Source organism: Panthera uncia (genome assembly GCF_023721935.1).
Source record: "Panthera uncia isolate 11264 chromosome A3 unlocalized genomic scaffold, Puncia_PCG_1.0 HiC_scaffold_11, whole genome shotgun sequence".
NCBI classification, from domain to species: Eukaryota; Metazoa; Chordata; class Mammalia; order Carnivora; family Felidae; genus Panthera; species Panthera uncia.
In genome coordinates, this window is record NW_026057578.1 from 28,956,686 (window position 1) to 28,978,826 (window position 22,141).

General features: G+C 38.2%; 1 protein-coding gene across 6 annotated transcripts in view; it reads left to right on the forward strand.

Moving 5' to 3' along the window:
- PTPRA (protein tyrosine phosphatase receptor type A) overlaps positions 1-22,141 on the forward strand; it is a 159,059-nt gene that overhangs the window by 74,416 nt on the left and 62,502 nt on the right. For 4 of the 6 annotated variants that reach the window (XM_049650052.1, XM_049650046.1, XM_049650047.1 and 1 more), the window contains 3 exons: positions 10,503-10,581; positions 11,147-11,488; positions 19,092-19,118. In XM_049650052.1, the coding sequence (XP_049506009.1) occupies positions 10,509-10,581; positions 11,147-11,488; positions 19,092-19,118 (442 nt within the window). In that variant the 5' untranslated portion in view covers positions 10,503-10,508. Of the gene's footprint in view, positions 1-8,672; positions 10,286-10,502; positions 10,582-11,146; positions 11,489-19,091; positions 19,119-22,141 lie in introns of those variants that run through there. The other 2 variants (XM_049650050.1, XM_049650048.1) reach the window with 2 other exon arrangements.

Genomic DNA, 22,141 nt, shown 5'->3' on the forward strand with positions numbered 1-22,141 from the left:
CTGGGATTGTGATGCCTCCTGCTTTGGTTTTCTTTTTCAAGATCGCTTTGGCTATTCGGGGTCTTTCCTGGTTCCATACAAATTTTAGTATTATTTGTTCTAGCTCTGTGAAGAATGCTGATGTTACTTTGATAGGGATTGCATTGAATATGTAGATTGCTTTGGGTAGTATCGACATTTTAACAATATTTGTTCTTCCTATCCAGGAGCATGGAATCTTTTTCCATTTTTTTGTGTCTTCTTCAATTTGTTTCATAAGCTTTCTATAGTTTTCAGTGTATAGATTTCTTACCTCTTTGGTTAGATTTATTCCTAAGTATTTTGTGGTTTTTGGTGTGATTGTAAATGGGATCGATTCCTTGATTTCTCTTTCTATTGCTTCATTGTTGGTGTATAGGAATGCAACTGATTTCTGTGCATTGATTTTATATCCTGCAACTTTGCTGAATTCATGAATCAGTTCTAGCAGTTTTTTGGTGGAATCTTTTGGGTTTTCCATATAGAATATCATGTCATCTGTGAAGAGTGAAAGTTTGACCTCCTCCTGGCTGATTTGAATGCCATTCCCATAATATATACTTTAAATATTTCATAATTTTATATATCAATTATACCTCAATAAAGCCAAAATTAAAAGATTCCTTTCACAGTGGCAGCGTAATATAATCAGGAATTAATGCAAGAAGACATGAATAGGACAAAAAAAATGAGTAAATACAGTAACACCTTAAGGAACATTTTCTGAAAAAGTAAATGGAGGGGCACCAGGGTGGCTTAGTTGGTTGAGTGTCCGACTTGATTTCAGCTAAGGTCATTATCTCATGGTCGTGTCAGGCTCCGTGCTGAGCATAGAGCCTGCTTGAGATTGTCTCTCTCCCTCTCTCTGTCTCTGCTCCTGCCCCACACACCCTCTCTGTCTTTCCCCCCTCTCAAAATACGTAAACATTAAAAAAAATAATAAGTGGGGAGAATACTGTGTCCCAGGATTATAAAATTCAGTACCATAAAATGCCATTTCTCTCTGATCTGGTTATTTTATCAGTCTTTTATTATAAAAATGTTCAAATATAGAGAAAAATTGAGACCATTTTTTACCCACCCCCACCACATAGACCCAACAATGAACATTTTATTATACTTGTTTTATCAAATTATTTGTCCATCTATCTGCCATTCCTCTGTTCATTCATATTCATTCATCATTCATATTGTTTTTAATGTATTTCAAAGTAAATTGCTTATATCAGGATACTTCTTCCCAAATACTTAAGCATGCATATCATTTCTATTTGTTTATGGGTGGAATTGTCTTCAGAGGTGAAATTTATGTGCAAATGTACAAATGTATTTCCCTATCAAAATACAGAGTATCATGCTAAGCAAAATAAGTCCATCAGAGAAAGAGAAGTCGTATGATTTTACTTACGTGTGGAATTTAAGAAACTCACCAGATAAACATAGGGAGAGAAAAGGAAAAATAAGATAAAAACAGAAATGGAGGCAAACCATTAGAGACTCTTAAATACAGAGAACAAACTGAGGGTTGCTGGAGGGGTATTGGGTGGGGGGATGGGCTAAATGGGTGATGGGTATTAAAGAGGACACTTGTTGGGATGAGCACTGGGTGTTCTATGTAAGTGGTTGAATCACTAAATCCTACCCCTGAAACCATTATTGTACGGTAAGTTAACTAACTTGGATTTAAATTTTAAAAAGAAAACAGTTTTTCTCTTGTCCAGGAAGATACACTTATATTTTTTTCCAGTAAACCTTTCATCTCTTTCATAGGCAAACATTGTTCTGATTTTTTTCCCACCATAGGTTAGTTTTTTAATCTTTTATTTTGAATTTTCTTTTAATTTCAATTATTTATTTTTTTAGTCATCTCTCTGCCTAATTGTGGGGCTCAAACTCACGACCCCAAGATCAAGAGTCACATGCTTTACTGACTGAGCCAGCCAGGCGCCCCTCCACTATAGATTAGTTTTGCTTGTTCTAGAACTTCACATGTATGGAATCATATGTTATATGCTCTTTTATGTAAGGCTTTTTTCACTCAGCATGATGTATTTTAGATTCATTCATGTTGTCATATCAGTAATTCTTTCCTTTCATTGCTGAGTAATATTCCATTGTGAGAACATACCACTGTTTATATAATTTCTTATTGATGGTTACCTGGATTGTTTTCAGTTTTCTGTTATTATGAATATTCTTGTACTAGTCTTTTTGTGCTCATATGTTTATATTTCTCTTGGGTAAATGTATAGGAATGGAATTACTGGATCACGAAGTAGGTATATATTTGGTTTTATAAGAAGCTGGTACCTGCAGGGGTACCTGAAGCTGTCATACAAACTGATTTTTAAAATAAAATGAAAATACAGGGCACCTGGGTGGCTCTGTCGGTTAAGTGTCCGTCCGGCTCAGGTCATGATCTCACAATTTGTGAGATAAAGTCCTGTGTTGGACTCTGTGACGACAGCATGGAGCCTGCTTAGGATTCTCTCTCTACCTCTCTCTCTGCCCCTCCTCCACTTGTGCATGCCTGTATGTGTGTGTGTGTGTACTTGCTCTCTCTCAAAATAAACATTTAAAAATAAAATAAAAATTTCACAAATAGTAGCCCATCCTAGAAACCATTCTGTGACAGGGAAAACCATTCCTACTATTAGAATGTGTGCACTGGGTTCCTGGCATTGTGCAGACTACAGCTGGCAGTTCTAGTTTCCGCCTGACATTTCATAGTACATATTTCCTTTGGATTCAAACTACTTAACCATTCATCTGTATTCGTAACCATTCATCTGTATCTGTATTCATCAAAGGCTAGACCTTCATCATAGAACCAGCTTTTAAAATCAATTCGGAGAGAGAGGTGTGGGGAAGAGATAAATTTGAGAATGTATGGGGTGTCAGTAAATCAGATATGATAGAAGGAGGTTGAGGGATTTAACAACAAAGAGGTTGTGTGTGTATGTGAGAGAGAATGAGAGGGGCAGGGGAGGGAGAGAGAAATACCAATGGTTCCCCTCCCCCATGAATTTTAATTTAATTTTTGCAAAGTTTATTTTTAAGATAGCCAAAAGGTGTCCTGTATACTGAAATAAAATGATCTCCAGAGAGCCTCCTCATTCTGTTCAAAACCAAAAGGTGTCTTGTATATTGAAATAAAATGATCTCCAGAGAGCCGCCTCATTCTGTTTAACAGGCTTCATAGTATTCCATTTTATGAATAGGCCATCATTTATTTAATCATATTTCTTTCTCCTGTTGATAAACATTTAGGTTATTTCCAATATTTTTCTATTGCAAACAGTGCTGCATTGAATATCCTTGTACATAGGGCATTTTTAAGGTATGAGTATATATATCTAAAATTCTCAATTGGAATTATGTCAAAGGGATTGTGCTTTTGCAATTCTGCTAAATATTTACAATCATATGAGAGTACCTTTTTTCTCAAATCTTTACCCCAGTACATTGTTGTTAAGTTTTTTTATATTTGCCTATCTGATAAGCAAACACTGATATCATGGTGTAGCCTTAATTTGGCTTTCTCTAATCATGAGTTGAGTTTAAGCATTTTTTTATATATATAAGAGAACGGTTTCCTTTTCTGTGAATTGTCAGTTTCATATCTTTGCCCATTTTTCTTTTGGATTGGTGGTTCCCTTTTATTAATATGTAGGAATCCTTTATACATTAGGGAAATAAGACCTTTGTGAATGACTTGGAAATATTTTTGAAGAGCTCATTCTTTAAAAATATAGAAGTAGTTGTTTTAGTGGAATGGTGGAAAAAGAAGCCAGATTGCCATGGAGACAACTCTTCCTAGAAATTTGGCTGCAAAGTAGAGTAGAGAGAATGCTAGCTGAAGGATTGATGTAGAGTCAAAAGAGTTCTCCCTTTCCTTTAAATTCTTATGTCTAAATGCTGTTGTAAGTTAAAGCGTGGAGGTGGTGGTAGGGGATCTACAGGACAGGATTCCTAATGAATTGAGATTTTTAGGAGGAACTGTAGATGAGGAGGAAATGTGTAAATATGTTGACTGGGAGTTAAGAGTGTCATGCAGTCCAGTGGCTTCTATTTTCTCAAGTGAAGGCAAAGCCAACAGCCAAGAGTGTGGGAGGAGGTGGTTGGAGAGGAGAGGAGGTTCTTTGAAATCACTGCTGTGGAGAATTGGAGAGAGCTGAGGAGGGAAATATAGAAACATTGCAGAAATTGTTTGGAGTTCCATCGAAGCAGAAGTAGTATCAGCCTTATGGCTTGTTTGGTTTTCTTAAGCAGCATTTGGCAGTCCCAAATGTGGGGCTGTTGGTTGGATTAGTTTAGGATTGGACTGTTTTTGTTTTTCCCCATGTAAGTAGAATAGAACAAGGGTAGCAAAAGAATTTAGGATGTTAGCAAGGTAGTGATGGAATTGACACCAAGCTTTCTTGGGTAGAGAAGGAAATAGGACAGAAATACTAGATAGAAAATTAGAGAGAGGTTCAAGGGACCAGAAGCCTAGGTGAGGTCAGAGAACAGGTGTAGACATAAAAGAGAGGGAACTGTAAGGAATAGAGAGTGTGGTGGAGAGTGGGAAGGTAAGCCTCAGTCTGAGTTTTTCCTGGTGATGACAGAACCATTGTCAAGGCTGGCCCAAGTGGAGTAGAGATGTAAGGTTCTTGGAGTTGAGGAAGTCCAGTAATTCATAGGCTGGCCCGGATGTGAATTGTGGTGGCTGTCATCTGTGAGGATGTTGAACCATCTTCCAGGAGAATATCAGGACTGGGGGATGGGAAGAAAATTGTGAGCCACATTGCAGTCTCTTCAGTGATAAGGGAGTGCTAGCAAATTATTAGGCAAAAAAGCCCTCAAGAATGGGGACCATTAGAACAGGTTCTAGGAAGAATGGTTTGCATATGAGATCCTTGAGTGAGGAAACCTCAACTCTCCTTGGTGACATGTAGCTCTGGGATACTTGGAATAGATTTGGAGACTGGAAGAGGAAGGAAGGAAGCAAGCACAGGTATGCATGCAGTTTAGTCTGGGAGGCAGGAAGTCACAGGAATTTGCCAGAGAGACTTTATAATATAAATTTATAATATAAAGTCTCTCTCTGAGAAGAATGAGGCCTTGACTGTGGTTTTCCTGGTTGTGGTCTATAGCTACACCTTGTTACCGACATGGATCTTTTTACATTAACATACCTCTCACAGCCTAGTTTACACGCACAGATCCTCTCCAACTTGCCATTCACTGTGCACTTCTTTCCCCTTGCAGCCTTTCACATGAAGTACTGTCTTTCTTCTGCAGTTTCCTTCTTTTTGATTCATATATTCATGCTCTGTAGTGAAATCCGATTTCTTTTTAAGTTAATTTGATTGGTTATTTTTTTAATTTTTATTTATGTTAGAGCATGCGTGCACTTGCATGCAAGTGGAGGGGCAGAGAGAGGGGCTACAGGATATCTATGCTGATAGTGAACGGTAAGTACAATACAAAGAAGAAAATAAAAATCATAAAGTGCCATGCTAAATGTTTATAGATTTTCCCTTCCAGTTTTATTTTCATGCATATACTTTCATACACATACATGAATCTAGTTAAGGTCATATGGTATATTCAGTTTTGATCTGTTTTTTTAAGCTTAAAAAATGAAGGTCTTGTTCCATTTTCTTAAATTCTTTGAATTGTAACAGTATATCATCTTGAATAGCAGCAACATAGTACTTATTTCAGCTTTTTCCTATTTTCCCTGCTGTTGGATATTTGGATTGTTTCTACTTTTCCATTTAATGAATATCTCTGTATCATTTTCACCTGAGTTTCAGATAATTTACTTTTACTTAGAATAGAGCCTTGGAAGTGGGTCACAAAACAATATGGACACATTTAAGATCCTTGTATAATCTTTCTGGGAAGGCATTTGTTGTTACAGGCTATTGGCCATTCCGACCAGTGTCTGATTCCTTTTCATGAGACTCTTGCTAGCATTGAATACTTCATATAATTGATCATTTCTGATTTGGAAGGTAGAAATATTATCTCGTTATTATATTCCTTTGATTAATGGGGATGGTTAGCACTTTTTCATGTATTTTCTTAGCTGTTTTTCTCTTCTGTAAATTACCTGTTTAGGATTTTTAGGGTTTTCAAAATTGAGGTCTTCGTGTTTTCCATATTGATATGACTTCTTATTTTAACGCTTTGTCTTATTGGTGGCAATTTTCCTAGTTTATTTCCCTTAAAAAAATAGACTTTATTTTTTAGAGTAGTTTTGGGTTCATGGTAAAATTGAGCAGAAATTAGAGTTTCCCAATACTCCCTGCCCCCATACATGGACAACCTCCCACGCTCGTCATCCTGCACCACATGGTACGTTTATTACAGCAAATGAATCTGCATTGACACATCGTTATCATCTTGTTTCCATTAGGATTTACTTGGTGTTGTGCATTCTGTAGGTTTGGACAAATATATAATGACATGTATTTACCATTGTATTATTATACAGAATAGTTTTACTTGAAATCCTCTGTGCTCTGCCTTTTCATTCCCTCCCTCCTTCCTAGCTCCACAGCCACTAATCTTTTTACTGTCCCCAGGGCCTTGCCTTTTTAAGAATTATGTCCTATAGTTGGAATCATACAGTATGTAGCTTTTCCAAATTGCTTTCTTTCACCTACTAATATGCATTTAAAGTTCCTTCATGTCTCTTTGTGCTTTGATAGCTCATAACCTTCTAGTGCTGCATAATATTCCGTTGTCTGGATGGAGTCCAGTTTACTTATCCATTCACCTACTGAAGGGCATCTTGGTTGCTTCCAGTTTTGGCAATTAAGAATAAAGCTGGGGCTTTATGGGGCACTTTGGTGGCTCAGTCGGTTGAGTGTCCAACTTCAGCTCAGGTCATGATCTCACAGTTTGTGAGTTCAAGCCCCATGTCGGTCTCTGTGCTTACAGCTCAGAGCCTGGAGCCTGCTTCAGATTCTGTCTTCCTCGCTCTCCGCCCCTCCCCCACTCATACTCTGTCTCTCTCTCTCTCTCAAAAATAAACATTAAAAAAAATTTTTTTTTAAAGAATAAAGCTGTTGTAAACATCTGTGTGCAGATTTTTGTGTGGACATAGTTTTAAACTTGCTTGGGTAAATAACAAGGAGCGCAATTGCTGGATCCTATGGAGAAGGTTTAGTTTTGTAAGAAACCACTAAACTGTCTTCCAGAGTGGCTGTACCACTTAGCATTTCTGCCAACAATGTATGACACTTCCTGTTGCTCCACAGGCTCACCAGTATTTGCTGTTGTCAGTACTGTGGATTTTGGCCATTCTGATAGATGTGGTGTCTCATTGTTTTAACTTGCAATTCCTTAATGACACATGTTATTGAATATCTTTTCATATGTTTATTTGCAATCTATCTTCTTCATTGAGGTGTCTAATAAGGCCTTTGGCCCATGTTTTAATTGGTTTATGTTCTTAGTTGTTCATTTTTAAGAGTTCCTATAAATTTTGGGTAACAGTCCCTTATCAGTTGTGCCTTTTGCAAATATTTTCTCCCAGCCTGTGGCTTGTCTTCTTTTTCTCTTGAGATTGTCTTTCACAGAGCAGAAGCTTTTAATTTGAATGAAGTCCAGGTTATTATTTCTTTCATAGATCGTGCCTTTAGTGTTATATCTAAAGAGTCATCACCAGGGGCGCCTGGCTGGCTCAGTCGGTTAAGCGTCCGGCTTCGGCTCAGGTCACGATCTCGCGGTCCGTGAGTTCGAGCCCCGCGTCGGGCTCTGGGCTGATGTGTCTCCTGCTCTCTCTGACCCTCCCCCGTTCATGCTCTGTCTCTCTCTGTCTCAAAAATAAATAAACGTTAAAAAAATTAAAAAAAATAAAAATAAAGAGTCATCACCATACCCAAGGTCATTTGACTTTCTCATATGTTATCTTCTAAGAGTTTTATAATTTGTGTTTACATTTAGGTCTGTGAGAATAAGTATAAGGTCTGTGTCCACATTTTTTTCTTGTGTATGTATGCCCAGTTGTTCTAGCACAATTTATTGAAAAGACTATCTTCGTTCCATTGTATTGCCATTGCTCCTTTGTCAGAGGTCAGTTGACTATATTTACGTGGGTCTGTATTTGGGCTCTCTCTTCTGTTATATTGCTCTATTTTTCTATTCTTTCACCAATCCCACACTTTTTTTTAAATTTAATTTTTTAAATTTACATCCAAATTAGCATATAGTGCAACAGTGATTTCAGGAGTAGGTTCCTTAGTGCCCCTTACCCATTTAGCCCCTCCCTCCTCCCACACTCCCTCCAGTAACCCTCAGTTTGTTCTCCATATTTATGAGTCTCTTCTGTTTTGTCCCCCTCCCTGTTTTTGTATTATTTTTGTTTCCCTTCCCTTATGTTCATCTGTTTTATGTCTTAAAGTGCTCATATGAGTAAAGTCATATGATTTTTGTCTTTCTCTGACTAATTTAGCTTAGCCTAATACCCTGTAGTTCCATCCACGTAGCTGCAAATGGCAAGATTTCATTCTGTTTGATTGTCGAGTAATACTCCATTGTATATATATACCACATCTTCTTTATCCATTCATCCATCAATGGACATTTGGGCTCTTTCCATATTTGGCTATTGTTAATAGTGCTGCTGTAAACATTGGGGTGCATATGTCCCTTCAAAATAGCACACCTGTATCCCTTGGATAGATACCTAGTAGTGCAATTTGCTGGGTTGTAGGGTGGTTCTATTTTTAATTTTTTGAGGAACCTCCATACTGTTTTCCAGAGTGGCTGCACCAGCTTGCATTCCCAACACACTGACTTGAATACCTTTGCTTTATGCTAAGTCTTGAGTCTGGTAGTGTTAGCCCTCCAAGTTTGCTCCTCTTCAGTATTGAGTTAGCTCTTCTCAGTCTTCTGCCTCTCTGTATAATCTTTAGAATTAGTTTGTCAAAATCCACGAAATAACTTGCTAGGATTTTCATTGAGATTGCATTGAGTCTGTAGACCAAGTTGGAAAGAACTGACATCTTAACAATATCGAGTCTCCCTGTTCATGAACATATTTATGATTGATTTCTTTTACATTTAGTAGCTTTTATTTTTTCTATCATCAGATATGCCATTTTACCTTTGTGGTTTCTTACGTTAGAAAATCTTTCCTCATTCTGAGCTCACATAAATATTCATTTCTTTCCTTTTAAAATGTGTTTTTAGGGCACCTGAGTGGCTCAGTTGGTAAGTATCTGACTTCCACTCAGGTCATATCTCATGGTTCATGAGTTCAGGTCCCGCATTGGGCAAGCTCGAGCCCTACCGCTAGTGAGTCCCACTTCTCTCTCTCCCTCCCCTTCTTTCTTTGCCTCTCGTGGGATTCTCTCTCTCCCTCTCTCTGCCTCTTGCTCACTTGTGCCCTCTCTCTCTCTCAAAAATTAAAAAAAAAAATGTGTTTTTAAGCATTTAATTCTTCTACCCATCTGGATTTTATTTTTGGTATTTGGAATGAGGTGACAGTCTAACCTTCTCCCCCTAAATACATAGTTATTTTTCCCCCAAACCATTTCCTATCAAGAATAGACATGTACACATATATAGTAATCAGCCTTCCAGTTTGTTTTCTAACCCTTTTGTAGGAAATTGTATGCTTTCCCAATTTTAGATTATGGTCAGGTAGGAATAGTGGAGAAGTGATCAAATCTCGTATGGCTGCACCTTGGGGGAGGCATTACTAACCCCATTTCCCTACTAGGCATGTTGCTGGTACCAGAGTCAAACTCCTGAGATGTGTACAAACCACCTCCATCTCCCCACCCTTCCTCAGAGGTTCTCATGTACCCCTTGGAAAGTACCCCTTGCTTCCCTTGAGCATCACGACCATATTTAGTTACCACCAGGCTGTGAGGCTCCTGAAGATGGAATGTATGAGTGTATTGCTCCCTGGTTCTTTCCCTAGTACCTAGTTCACTGAAGGGCACAAAAATCCGAATGGACCAATGAGCCACTATTACCAGTAAGAATGTGCCACAGCCCTCTGATGCGGTTTGTGATGAAATAAAGGTTGGGAACAGCTGTATAAGGTCTGTTTCAAAGGGCATCACATTCATACAGTCACCCTACCTTCTCCAAACTTCTCATGCTGAACATGCTAAAGCTGCACATGGCAAGCATGAGAGGAGCTTTTCACGGGACTGCTGCCTGGCTCTTACCCCCGGAGATGCAGTCTGCTATGGGAATTTTTTAAAGTTCTTTGGGTGATTCTAAAGTGCAGTCAAGGTTGAGAATCACGCTTTAAAAAGTAGGTTCTTATTAAGTATTATTTGTATTGATATAATGATTCAATTAAGTGGTTGGATTTGGGGGAAATGTGCATATCAGACTCCCAAAAGATCATTGGTCCTATGTGCACATTTTATTGCTGGGAAGACTTTACTCCACATACTCCTTTGGTGAGTATTTTGGACATGGTTAACAATAATATAGGGCCTTATCTAACATGGCTGTCTGTTTTCTAGGCCAGCATGGATTTCTGGTTCATTCTTGTTCTGCTTGGCAGTAGTCTGATACGTGTAGGTGCCAACAATGCAACCACAGGTAAGTTGTCATTTAATAAAGCTGGCATTCAAAATGGAATTTTGCTGTCACATTTAATGACCTAAAATTGGAGACCTAGGTGATATTAAAGAAAGAAAAAATACTAAAGTTTTACTTTAAAGTGATGGTATAAAGTAAATATCTTTGGAAATCTGAGTTGTAGTGAATGCTCAACATTGCTCTATATACAATATACTACTTTAAAGAAGTAGATTATATGTTCATTCCTGAAAAATTTTTTTAAAAATGTTGCTACTTAAGATTCCTGTATACTGATTCTGAGGAAATAAGTAATGAATCCAGTTTTCTTCTTCCCTTAAACAGTAGTCCTTTGGAAGTGCTAGAAAGGGCCCACCATTAGATAAAAGTGTGTGTGGGTGGGGGGGGGGGGTTGGGGAGAGAGAGAGAGGGAGAGGTCTTTCTTTGGCCTCCTGGTGTTTAAGAGTTTATTAAGGCTTGCTGCTTTGTGCCTTACAACTTCAAGCTATCACATTCTTCATGGGTTGTTTTCTTTCTTGTGTGTGTGTGTGTGTGTGTGTGTGTGTGTGTGTGTGTGTGTTTATAGTTTCACCTTCAGTAAGTGTTACAAGATCTATGAAAACATCAACAACAGCATCAGTTAAAGAAGAGACCAAAACTTCAAGTCCTGCTTCTTCAGTAACTTCTCTGTCTGTGGCACCAACATTCAGCCCAAATCTAACACTGGGACCCACCTATGTAACCACTGTCAATTCTTCAGACTCTGACAATGGGACCACAAGAACAGCAAGCACGGATTCTGTAGTCACTACAATTTCACCTAATGGAACGTGGCTTCCAGATAACCAGCTCACAGATGCCAGCACAGAACCTTGGGAGGGGAACTCCAGCACCGCGGCAACCACCCCAGAAACTTTCCCTCCTTCAGGTACTAGAGATGGTTTCTATTTGTTTTTTCTTTTTCTCTTTGAAGTTCCTCACCATTTTATTGTTTTGTGTTTTCTAGCTATAAGATTTCTTGAAATAATAAACATTGCAAACTAATGTTAGCAGATATAGAGAATTCTTAGGAATATCTGGCTAACATAGAGTTAAGAGGAAAGAAGAGATATTCCGGAGGCTATCCTGCTTTGCCTGACATTCCGGTTAGACCAGGGAGGCTTAAGTGTCAAAGGTGGAGGAAAAAGTTTGAAAATACAAGAGAAAGGGGAGCTAACTGATAATTCGAGAAGCTAAAGATGAAAGGGTGCAGAAGCTGCGTGACACGATTAGCCTTGAACAGAAGGGACCCTTGGAGATCATGGGAAGGCGAATGGGTCTGGACGTGCATAACAGATATGGGATAGGAATCCACAGGCTAGGGGTGGAGTTAGAGGAGCTCAGGAAACAGTTAAGTTGCAGTGCCAGTTTGCTCAGGGCGTCAGCCCTGCCCACTTCTTTCCTTCAGTTCATCACTAGTTGATTTGCAAGTGGCACCAGAAATAGAATCAGCCTTGAGTCAGAAACCAGGTCGGGTAGGGCAAGTTTCTGACCCCTTTGAGCCTCAGTCAGGGTCCTGGTCTATAAGAGAGAAGGGGTCCCTCAGATGGCTTCTGTGAAGAGTAAAGGAAATTGTCCCCCGACAGCTGTGTAACTGTCATTCCTTTCCTAGCAAAAATCACTGTTCCCTCTGTTTTGTTTTGTTTGAATGTTTATTTTTGAGAGAGAGAGAGAGAGAAAAGAGACAGAGCTGGGGAGGGACAGGGAGAGAAGGAGACAGAGAATCCCAAGCAGTCTCTGCACTGTGTGTGCAGAGCCCACTGTGGGGCTCCAACTCACAAACCATGAGATCATGGTCTGAGCCAAAATCAAGGGTCAGATGCTTAACCGACTGAGCCATCCAGGTGCCTTTTTTTTTTTTTTTTTTTAAAGTAGGCTTCATGTCCAATGTGCAGCCCAACATGTAGCTTGAACTGAAATCAAGAGTCAGACTCTTATCCAACCGAGCCACTCAGGCGCCCCGTTGTTCCCTTTTCTGTGGTCTCACCCCTTTGGTTCATATTTCTTCCCTGTTAGATGGTGAGGGCCCCTAGATTAGAATCACGTCTGGCTCATGGAGAGCATTCAGAAAGTATTTGCTGAATTGAATCTCATTCGGTTACTACACATGACATTTTTTAGCTAGACCGTGTAACCCAGACCCTGCACTTGCCTGCTTTAATCCCTTGTTTTCCACTGGAAAGGCTATGCAGCACTTGCAGTTACGAGCAGTCTGGTGAGCCACGCTACCTGAGTTTGGATCCCATCTCTGCTGTACACTGGCTGTGTGACCGTAGGCAGGTTTATTTCACCTCTGTACCTTAGTTCCTTCAACTGTAAAATGAGAACAAGTGATAGTAATAATACTTCCCTTGCTCAGGAACTAGTAGGATTAAATGAGTTGATACAGGGAAAGCATTTACAGTGCACACCTGCACACGGGAGGCACTATTTTTAAGCGGTAGGCATTGTACTAAGAGTTTTACGGAGGTATCCTATGAATCCCATGAGGTGGGTTCTGTTTTCTGTTTTGCAGGTGAAGGAGTTTTACAATGATGAAACTAACTCCAGGAGTGTTTTTCAAAGTAAAGGTCGTGACCAATTCATGATATCATTTTCAGTGGGCCATCCTGAGTGATTTGTTTCTTTGTTTTTTAAGTGGATGGTCCTGTTCCATTTTCTGTTCTTTTTATGTAATGTGTATTATTTTGTGAAACTTTAATTTCAGTTATACAGAAGCACATACTGAGTAACAGTGTAAAAGATATTTCTTGCTGTGAGTTATGGCTGTTGCTTAGGGAGGGAAGACGAAATAACGTATGAAATAACTCGTATGAACTGAATGAGTGGGAAAGGTGAGCCAGTAACCCATGCCTGGCTGACTCTGCAGCCTGTGTTCCTCGCTTCTGTCTTCATTTAACTGTTCTGTGAGATGACTGGATAATTCTCTCCTTTTCATAGATGCTTTAATGTAAGACTATAGAGGTTAAGTGATTTGTCTTAGATCTCAGAGCCAGCAGGTAGCAAGTTAGGCCTATTTCTCACTCTTGTGGTCTTTCCACTCTGCTGTTAAGGAAACGAATTTTCCATAATCTGCCTTAGGTCCAAATTATGCCACACCTAAGAAACCAGTTATTATACAGTTAACACATTTCATGTCTCAGGAGAGACTGAGGCTACATTTCACTGGTGACTTTTTCAAGATGAGTAAAACTCAAGGAAACCTTTATGGTACATCAGGATGTCACAGTCTGAACCCCTCATCCTTCTCATCACTACCCTCTTACCAGTCCTCCCATAATCGTTACTTAATAATTTTTGGTTAAATCAGTATTTAAGGCTTTATCTTACTATAACTGTGATGTTATTCCCTGCTGAGCTATAGGTGTAATGTGATCATTTTTCTTTTCTTGTACACTTTTTTTCCTGGATTTTATAATTGCCTTATGTTTCTGTTTTAGTTTTCTTTTTGCCTATCACCAGCCAGTTCTTCTCATACTTTCCATAGACTCTCGATATAGTTTCAACAAAGTCAGATCTGTCAGGTAATCTGTTTTTTGTTTTTTGTTTTTTCCTACAGATTTTCCTCCTGAGTCCTCCATTGTCTTACTCAAATCTGGGCTTGATCGTCAGGGCTGCTGCCTAGGTGTTGGTCTGGGATTTCCCTTCTCTTTTATTTTGTGAATTCCTTTGTTTCCTGGCTTCTATATTGACATCTTTGTTGGATTACTCCATCATAGGGTAGAACATATCCTCCAGTAGCCTCCTGAGAGAGAGGTCCAAGGGAGGTACATTGCATGAGACCTTACGTGTCTAAAAATGGCTATAGGGCTGCGTATAGAATTTGAGGATGTATTTGCTTTCCCCAGAATGTCTAAAACATTGCCCTGACTCCTCATTTCCAGGCATGGAGGAGTCTACTGCTATCCTGATTCTTAATCACACTTTGTGTGTTTTGGGAAGATCATTCCTTTATCATTCATGTCCTGAAATTTTACAGAAATGTGTCTTGATGTGTATCTTTTTCATTCATTATGTTGGGTGCTTGATAGGGTTTTTGGAGCCTTGGTTCTTGATTCTGGAAATTTTTGGTTCTTCAGTTCGGGAGATTTTTCTTATATTTGGAAATTTTCTTCCATTGTCTATTTTCTCTGTTTTCTTCTTCTAAAATTCCTATTATTTAGATATTAGACATATCCTAGATTAATTCTTTAATCTTTTACATTTTTCTCTCCCATTGATCTTTGCTTTGAATCTCTGTTCTTTTCCTTTTTAAAATAAGCAAGTATGTATATATTCCTTTTTCTTGTGTTTATAACACAAATTATACACATATGGATTGTGTACATTTCTGCACATTGCTTTTTTCCATTAGCCTGTCATGCTTGTTCTATATTACAGTAAAGAACTGCTTCATTGTATGGATATACCTTAACATATTTATCTGTCTTCCCTATCAGTGTTCGTTAAGGTTGTTTTCAGAGTACTCTTAGAAACAGTACAATTTGTCATTTCAAGCATACACGAGAATATTGGTAGGATAAATTATTTTAAGTGTCCATTTGTAAATTGGTGGATATTGCCAGATTTTCCTCTGTTGGGAAATTTATTCCTATAAATAGTGTGTAAGAGTGCCTGTTTTCCTTTGCTGTCTTTAGTGCCGTAAATTATCAAACTTTTGGATCTATGCCAGTCTAACAGGTGAAAATTAGCATCTCAAGTGTAGCTTTAATTTGCATTTCATTGAGTGAGGTTGAGCATCTTTCCATATTTGGAAAGATCACTTGTATTTCTTTTTCTAAGAACTCTGTTGGTATCCTTTGCCCGTTTTTCTTATTAGAATGTTAGGCTTTTCTGACTCACTTATAGAAGCTCTTTAATGTTAGGGAAACCCTGGGGCACCTGGCTCAGTCAGTTAACAGTCAGACTTCCACTCAGGTCATTATCTCGCGGTTCGTGGGTTCGAGCCCTGCTTCGGGCTCTCTGCTGACAGCTTGGAGCCTGGAGCCTGCTTTGGATTCTATGTCTCCCTCTCTCTCTGTCCCTCCCCTGCTTGCGCGTGTACACGCTCTCTCTCTCTCAAAAATAAACAACCATTTAAAAAATTGTATTAAATGTTAGGGAAACTTTGTGTACCTGTGATAAAGTTGCAAATATTTTCCCCCAGTTGCTCATCTAGTTTTTCTGCATTGCAGAAGCTATCATAAGCAATTTCAAATTTTTTTAATTAAAAAATTTGTCAGTTTATTTTAACTAAATATTTTCTAGGTATTAGATCATATATAGGAAGGCTTTCCTTACTCCAGTATTACAAAATAGTTCTCCTTATGTTTTCTCCTAGAGTTATGGTTTCTTTCTTCTGTATATGTACATTTGTGTGCATGCAGGTGTGTGCATAAATCTTTGATCGATCTAAAATGTATTCTGATGTGAAGTGTGAACTATGGATCTGTTTTTTCCCCAAATGGTTAATGACTTGTCCCAATACCTTTTTTTCTAAATATTTATTTATTTATTTATTTATTTAGAGAGAGAGAGAGAGAGAGAGAGACATAGAGAACATGAGAGGGAGGGGCACAGAGAGAGAGAGAGAGAGAGGAAGAGACTCCCAGGCAGCCTCTGTGCTGTCAGCTCAGAGCTGTACTAGGTGTTCATCACAAACTGTGATATCGTGACCTGAGCTGAACTCAGGAGTCAGAAGCTTAACTGACTGAGCCACCCAGACGCCCCTGTCCCAATACCTTTTTTTTTTTTTTTGGTTTTTTTTTTTTATGTTTATTTATTTTTGAGAGAGACAGAGACTGAGCGTGAGCAGGAGAGGGGCACAGAGATAGAGGGAGACCTAGAATCCAAAGCAGGCTCCAGGCTCTGAGCTGTCAGCACAGAGCATCACACGGGGCTCAAACCCACGAACCATGAGATCATGACCTAAGCCAAAGTCGGACGCTTAACCGATTAAGCCACCCAGGCACGCCCCCCCTCCCCACCCCCCCACCCCACCCGCCTCTTTTTGTTTCTTAGTTTGGTGTTTTTTTATGTCAGTACCCTTTAATGAATAATGTTTTTTTCCTCACTGATTCAAAATGCCACCTTATCATATATTGAATTCTGATATCTGATGTGTATTTAGGTTCTCATTTGTTATATGAGTTCGATTTCTTGGCATTTTTATTTTCTATTAATCGTTTTCTCTGTCCAGAAACCCCACCGTTCTGTTCTCTGTACAGAACCCCACCGTTTTAATAATTGTAACTAAAATAATCAGTATTTGATAAAGTGAGTCATCCCTTGTTAATCTTATTTTTCAGAATTTTGCTAGCAATTCTTGATTATTTTTCTTTATGAACATTAGAATCAACTTATATAGCAGGAGAAAAGTTTCTATTGATCATGTCACATTTATAGATTAACAGGGACAATTGACGTCTTCAAGTCTATCTAAGAATGCAGTGTATTCCATTTGCTGAATTCTTACTTTGTATTTCTTGGCAGTGTTAAAGTTTTTGCCACTGATGTTGCACATGTTTTGTTCAGCTCATTTCTAGATATTTCAGAGAGGTTCTTTGTTACTTTGGTGTTTTGCTTTGTTTGTTGTTAGTATAAATGGAGTATTTTCTTCCACTGTGTCCTCTAACTGGCTGCTGTCGGGGCTGTGAAGGCTTCTGCTACTGTCATTATTTTTACTGTCATTTTTGACATACATCATTATTTTAGTTTTGAGTATACTACATAAAGCTGTTGGGTTTTGTAGGTATATTTTATCCTGATCATCTTAATAAATTTCCTCAATGTTTGGAGTGCCTGGATGGCTCAGTTGGTTAAGTGCCCAACTCTTGATTTCGGCTCAGGTCATGATCTCACGGTTTGTGAGTTTGAGCCCCACATTGGACTCTGCACTGACAGTGTGGAGCCTGTTTGGGATTCTTTCTCTCTCTCTGTCTCTCCCTCCCTTCCTCTGTCTCTTTCTCTCACTCTTTCTCAAAGTGAATAAGTAAACTTAAAAAAATAAATTTCCTCAGTGTTTGACATAATTTTCTTCAATTATCATGCCTTCAAATTAGTCTTTCTTTTTGTCTTTAAATGATTTGATGAGTATCTTCAGAACAAGGTTAGAAAACAATGGTAAAAGTCAGCCTTGTCTTGTACCTGACTCTCAAGGATGCTTTTAGTGGTTTTCCATTAATACGGCGCTGACTCTTGGGTTGAGATATAAACATATTTATCATGTTTAGGATTTATTAATTTATTCCTGTTTTGAAGAGCATATATGTCAAATTTTGCCAGTTGCCTGTTCAGCATCAATGAGCAAGATCTTTCTGATTTTTTCCCTCTTTTTATAATACGCTATGGTGAATCATTTTAATAGATTTCCTAACTTTATTCACATTTCTGCAAAAAAAATCATACTAGGTCATGTTGTATTTTTCTTGAATGAACTGTAGCAATTTGTTTGATATTACTTTATTTGGGATTTTTCCATTGATAATTTGTAAGTTATTTCTAAATTAAATTGGTTTATATCTTTCCTTTATATGTGTGCTGTTTTTTAATTTTAATTGTATGTGTGCTATTTTCGATAACTTTTAGTTGTCAGTGTTTTGTTTTGCTTCACAGAAATCATTGAACTTAACCTAGAAAATTGTGCATCTCATTCATGTTTTCAAAATTACTTGAATGGGTTTGAAGAAAAGTCATCTCTTAAGATTAATTTCCTACATAGTGTTAATATTTGTTATGTTACATACTTGTGTCCATTTTCATGCTTAAGTTGGCTAACCATTTATCTGTTTCACAGTTTGTTGCTTTTTTCCTTCCAAAGAGTGGGTTTTTTTTTTCAGTTTTTATTTTTCAGTTTTTATTTCATTAATTTCTTTTCAATTCTTACTCTTTCTTTTTGCTTTTCTTAGATTTATTTTGTGCTCTTTCTTTCTTCCTGAGTTGAATGCTTGACTTGTTTACAGTCTTCCCAGTTAATTAATATATTTAATACTATGAATTTTTGTAAGCACAGCTTCAGCCATATCCCATAAGTGTTCCTGTGGGTAGTTATATTAGTTATGGTGCATTCTAAATATTCTGATAAAGACAGACCAAAATTCAGTGACTTAAGTAGACAAAACTTTGAAAAAGTTTTCTCTGTTAGTATATAGAATTTGGTCTACACTGGTTAGATTTTATTACCTGTTGCCATTTTAAGTCCTTTATATTTTTAACTTAATTTTGCCCTGTTGTATTTCATGAATGACCTAAAAGACATAAAGGCCTGTAATACAGTTATGTTTGTATTTCTCTTTGCCTTCTTATAGGTGCTGCGTTGCCTTTGTGCTCTGAGAGGACAAACCACTGGTTAAAGTTTAGTGGGTCTGGGCAATCTTGTTTCCCATTTGTTGGAGGGTACCTCATTCTAGCTCCAACATACATAAAGAAAGAGCTGATTTTGTCTTAACTTAGGTTGAATAGTAATGTTTTTCTTTAATTTGAGTGAATGTTTCTATTTTTCACTTACTACACAGGTAATTCTGACTCGAAGGACAGAAGAGGTGAGCCAGTCACCTTATGTCTGTTGTCCCTTTTACAGTGTACGGTATTCATCATGTTTCCTCTGCTCAGTCTTGGTAACCTTGTGCATCTGTACGGTTGTGTGTTTACTTTCCCTTAAATTGTTTCCATATTAACCTCGTTCACAAGAGTAACGGAAACAAGTATTCATTATGTTTTCAAGTACAGATTATGGATTCTAACAGTTATGATATCTTTTAGATCTTTTAACAAGTAATAAAACAGCTGTATCTTATTTTATCATATCACCTTGCTAATATCACCTTTTGGTGATATTAAGCCATTATTTCTACACCAGAGCTAATTCCTAATGTCTAGTCCATAATTGCCTATAAACATCCTAGTTTTTTGTGTTGTTTTCCCTAGTCTATAAAGCATCGACCCTTTGTCATTTTGTATGGATTTTATGGGTTTTCACCCTCTAGCGTGACATCCCTGTGACTGGAGATGCTGTGTCAGTGGTCTAAGCAGGACTGCCGGATCCCTGGTCACCAGAGAACAGATATGGGAGCACTCGTGTGCAGTGACACATTTTGCTTAGGAGAGTAGTAAGACTGTCATCAGAGGGTGTAAGAGAAAGAGATCATCCAAAATCTAAGGAATGATCATCACATTTGAGTTTCGAGATATTAATCTGTGAACCAGTTTTTCTCATATGTCACCTACTTTATTAAATGAGACTTCTTGAGGCTTTTTGTTTTCTTACTCTGTTATTTAACCATGCACAATTTTTCCTGCATAATTAAGTAATGGAACATTTGAAGGCTTATGAATTCCCACTAAGTAGAAAGCATCTGAATCAGAAAACTAGATATATAACCCTTTATGTGTTGTCCATCTGCCAATGTATTTGGTGAGGATTAGTGAGGTGTTATACTGTGCACACATGTCTTTTGATTATCCAGCTCTCACTTTCTTAAACTCAGGAACTGGATTCTATTAAGTAGTGTCTTTGCTATTCACATTTGCTTACTAGATTTTCACTATCAGATGTAGAACTTAACAGATTTATGTTGCAATAGATAATTATATTTGCTCCTTAAAACTCTTTTAACCAATCCGAAAAGTCCAAGTGGTGTAAGCTTGAAGACTAAACATATAGCTCTCTGATTTCTTCCTCTACATAGTGTGTATTTTCTTAATATTTAGCCTTTCCTTGCCCCCCGGTATTATCCCTGTTTTACCTAGGTAACAAATAAAGATTTGAGTAGTTTTAATATTATGATTAAAAAGAAATAAAATTACCTTGATTATCTAGATTATTGCTAATTGTGACATTATTTATATGTACTAGCCCATATCCTTTTTAAGTGAAAAAAATAATTTTATATAATTGCTTTTGACCAAACAGGAAAATGAAGACATATACATATTCTCAGCAATATCTAAAGCCCCAAATGTAATGACACTTTTACCAGAGCAGATCTTTAGAAGTATTTCTATAAATTTTGATATCACATTCTAATTTTAAAGCCAAGTGCTTTCTGAGAAATGAGGCAAATTTTTAAAAAATATTTGCATCATAATGGGTTTGCTAAGCGAAGTATGTCATATGCAGATGAATTAAATTACCAGCTTTTCTGCACTGGTTTCTGGGATGGGGTGCTTTTGAACAGCAGTGGCTGGTGTTTTAATTGTCAAAACAGAAAGGAATAAAAAGAGAGGAAGGGAGGCAGGCAGCTTTGCTTCCTTTCTTTTGAAGTCTAAGAAACTGGTTGTTTTCTCATGTGTATTTTTTTTTTAATGTATCCCTCATTATTTAGTAGTACTAGCTTTTTTCTGATTATGGTAAAATATACTTCCTATCAAATTTGCCATTCTTACTGTGTTCAGTGGAATTAAGACATTGTCGTGCAACCATCACCACCATCCATCTCCAGAAGTTTTTAATCATCCCAAACTGAAACATCCCAAATTAAACACTAACTCCTCGGGGCACCTGGGTGGCTCAGTCAGTTGAGCGTCCAACTTCGGCTCAGGTCATGATCTCACAGTTCGTGGGTTCAAGCCCCGCATCAGGCTCTGTGCTGACTGCTTGCTCAGAGCCTGGAGCCTGCTTCAGATTCTGTTTCCTTCTCTCTCTGCCCCTCCCCCGCTCACCTTTGTCTCACTCTGTTTCTCAAAAATAAATAAATGTAGAAAAAAATTTTTTTAAACAAAAACCGCTAACTCCCCGTTTCTCCCTTCCCCCAGCCCCTGGTAACCACTACTATATTTTCTGTCTCTATAAATTTGTCTATTGTAGATACCTAATTTAAGTGGAATCATAGCAATATTTTTCCTTTTGTAACCAGCTTTTCTTTTAAAACATTCGTACTGGTGTTAATTTGGGTGGTTTGTGTAATATATAGTAATGCATTAAGTGCAGTTCAGGTGTTATCTTTTAAGTACATCTTCACCATGAGGTCCCTGGCCACTAGTACACTCTCCAGCTGTTATTTAGTCTTCACTAATTTTACATAACAATTTTATTAGTTTTGTTCTAGAGAAAACCAACTCTGAGACAGATTTGCATGCAGCAAGTTTACTGGAGAGTACTTTCTCTCTCTGGCACCTGTGAAGCAGTAAAGGCAGTAGTATTGAGTAGAGACAGGACATGAGATGCCACAAGAGCAAAGGTAGGAAAGGCCTCAAATCCTGCAGGGAGCTTGGGAGCTGGAATGGGGTTGTAAGAGCTTTTCCCTGGGCCAGGCTACTCTCTCTCTCTCTCTCTTTTTTAATGTTTATTTTTGAGAGAGAGAGAGAGAGACAAGAGCGTGAGCGGGGGAGGGGCAGAGAGAGAGGGAGACACAGAATCCAAAGCAGGCTCCAGGCTCTGAGGTGTCAGCACAGAGCCCAATGCAGGGCTTGAACTCAACGAACCGTGAGATCATGCCTTGAGCTGAAGTCGGAAGCTTAACCGACTGAGCCACCCAGGCACCCCAGGGCCAGGCTACTCTTGTAGGCCAAGGGCAGTTCCTGTGAAAGCCCTTGACTAAGAATTGTTAGCCACTAACCCTCCTAG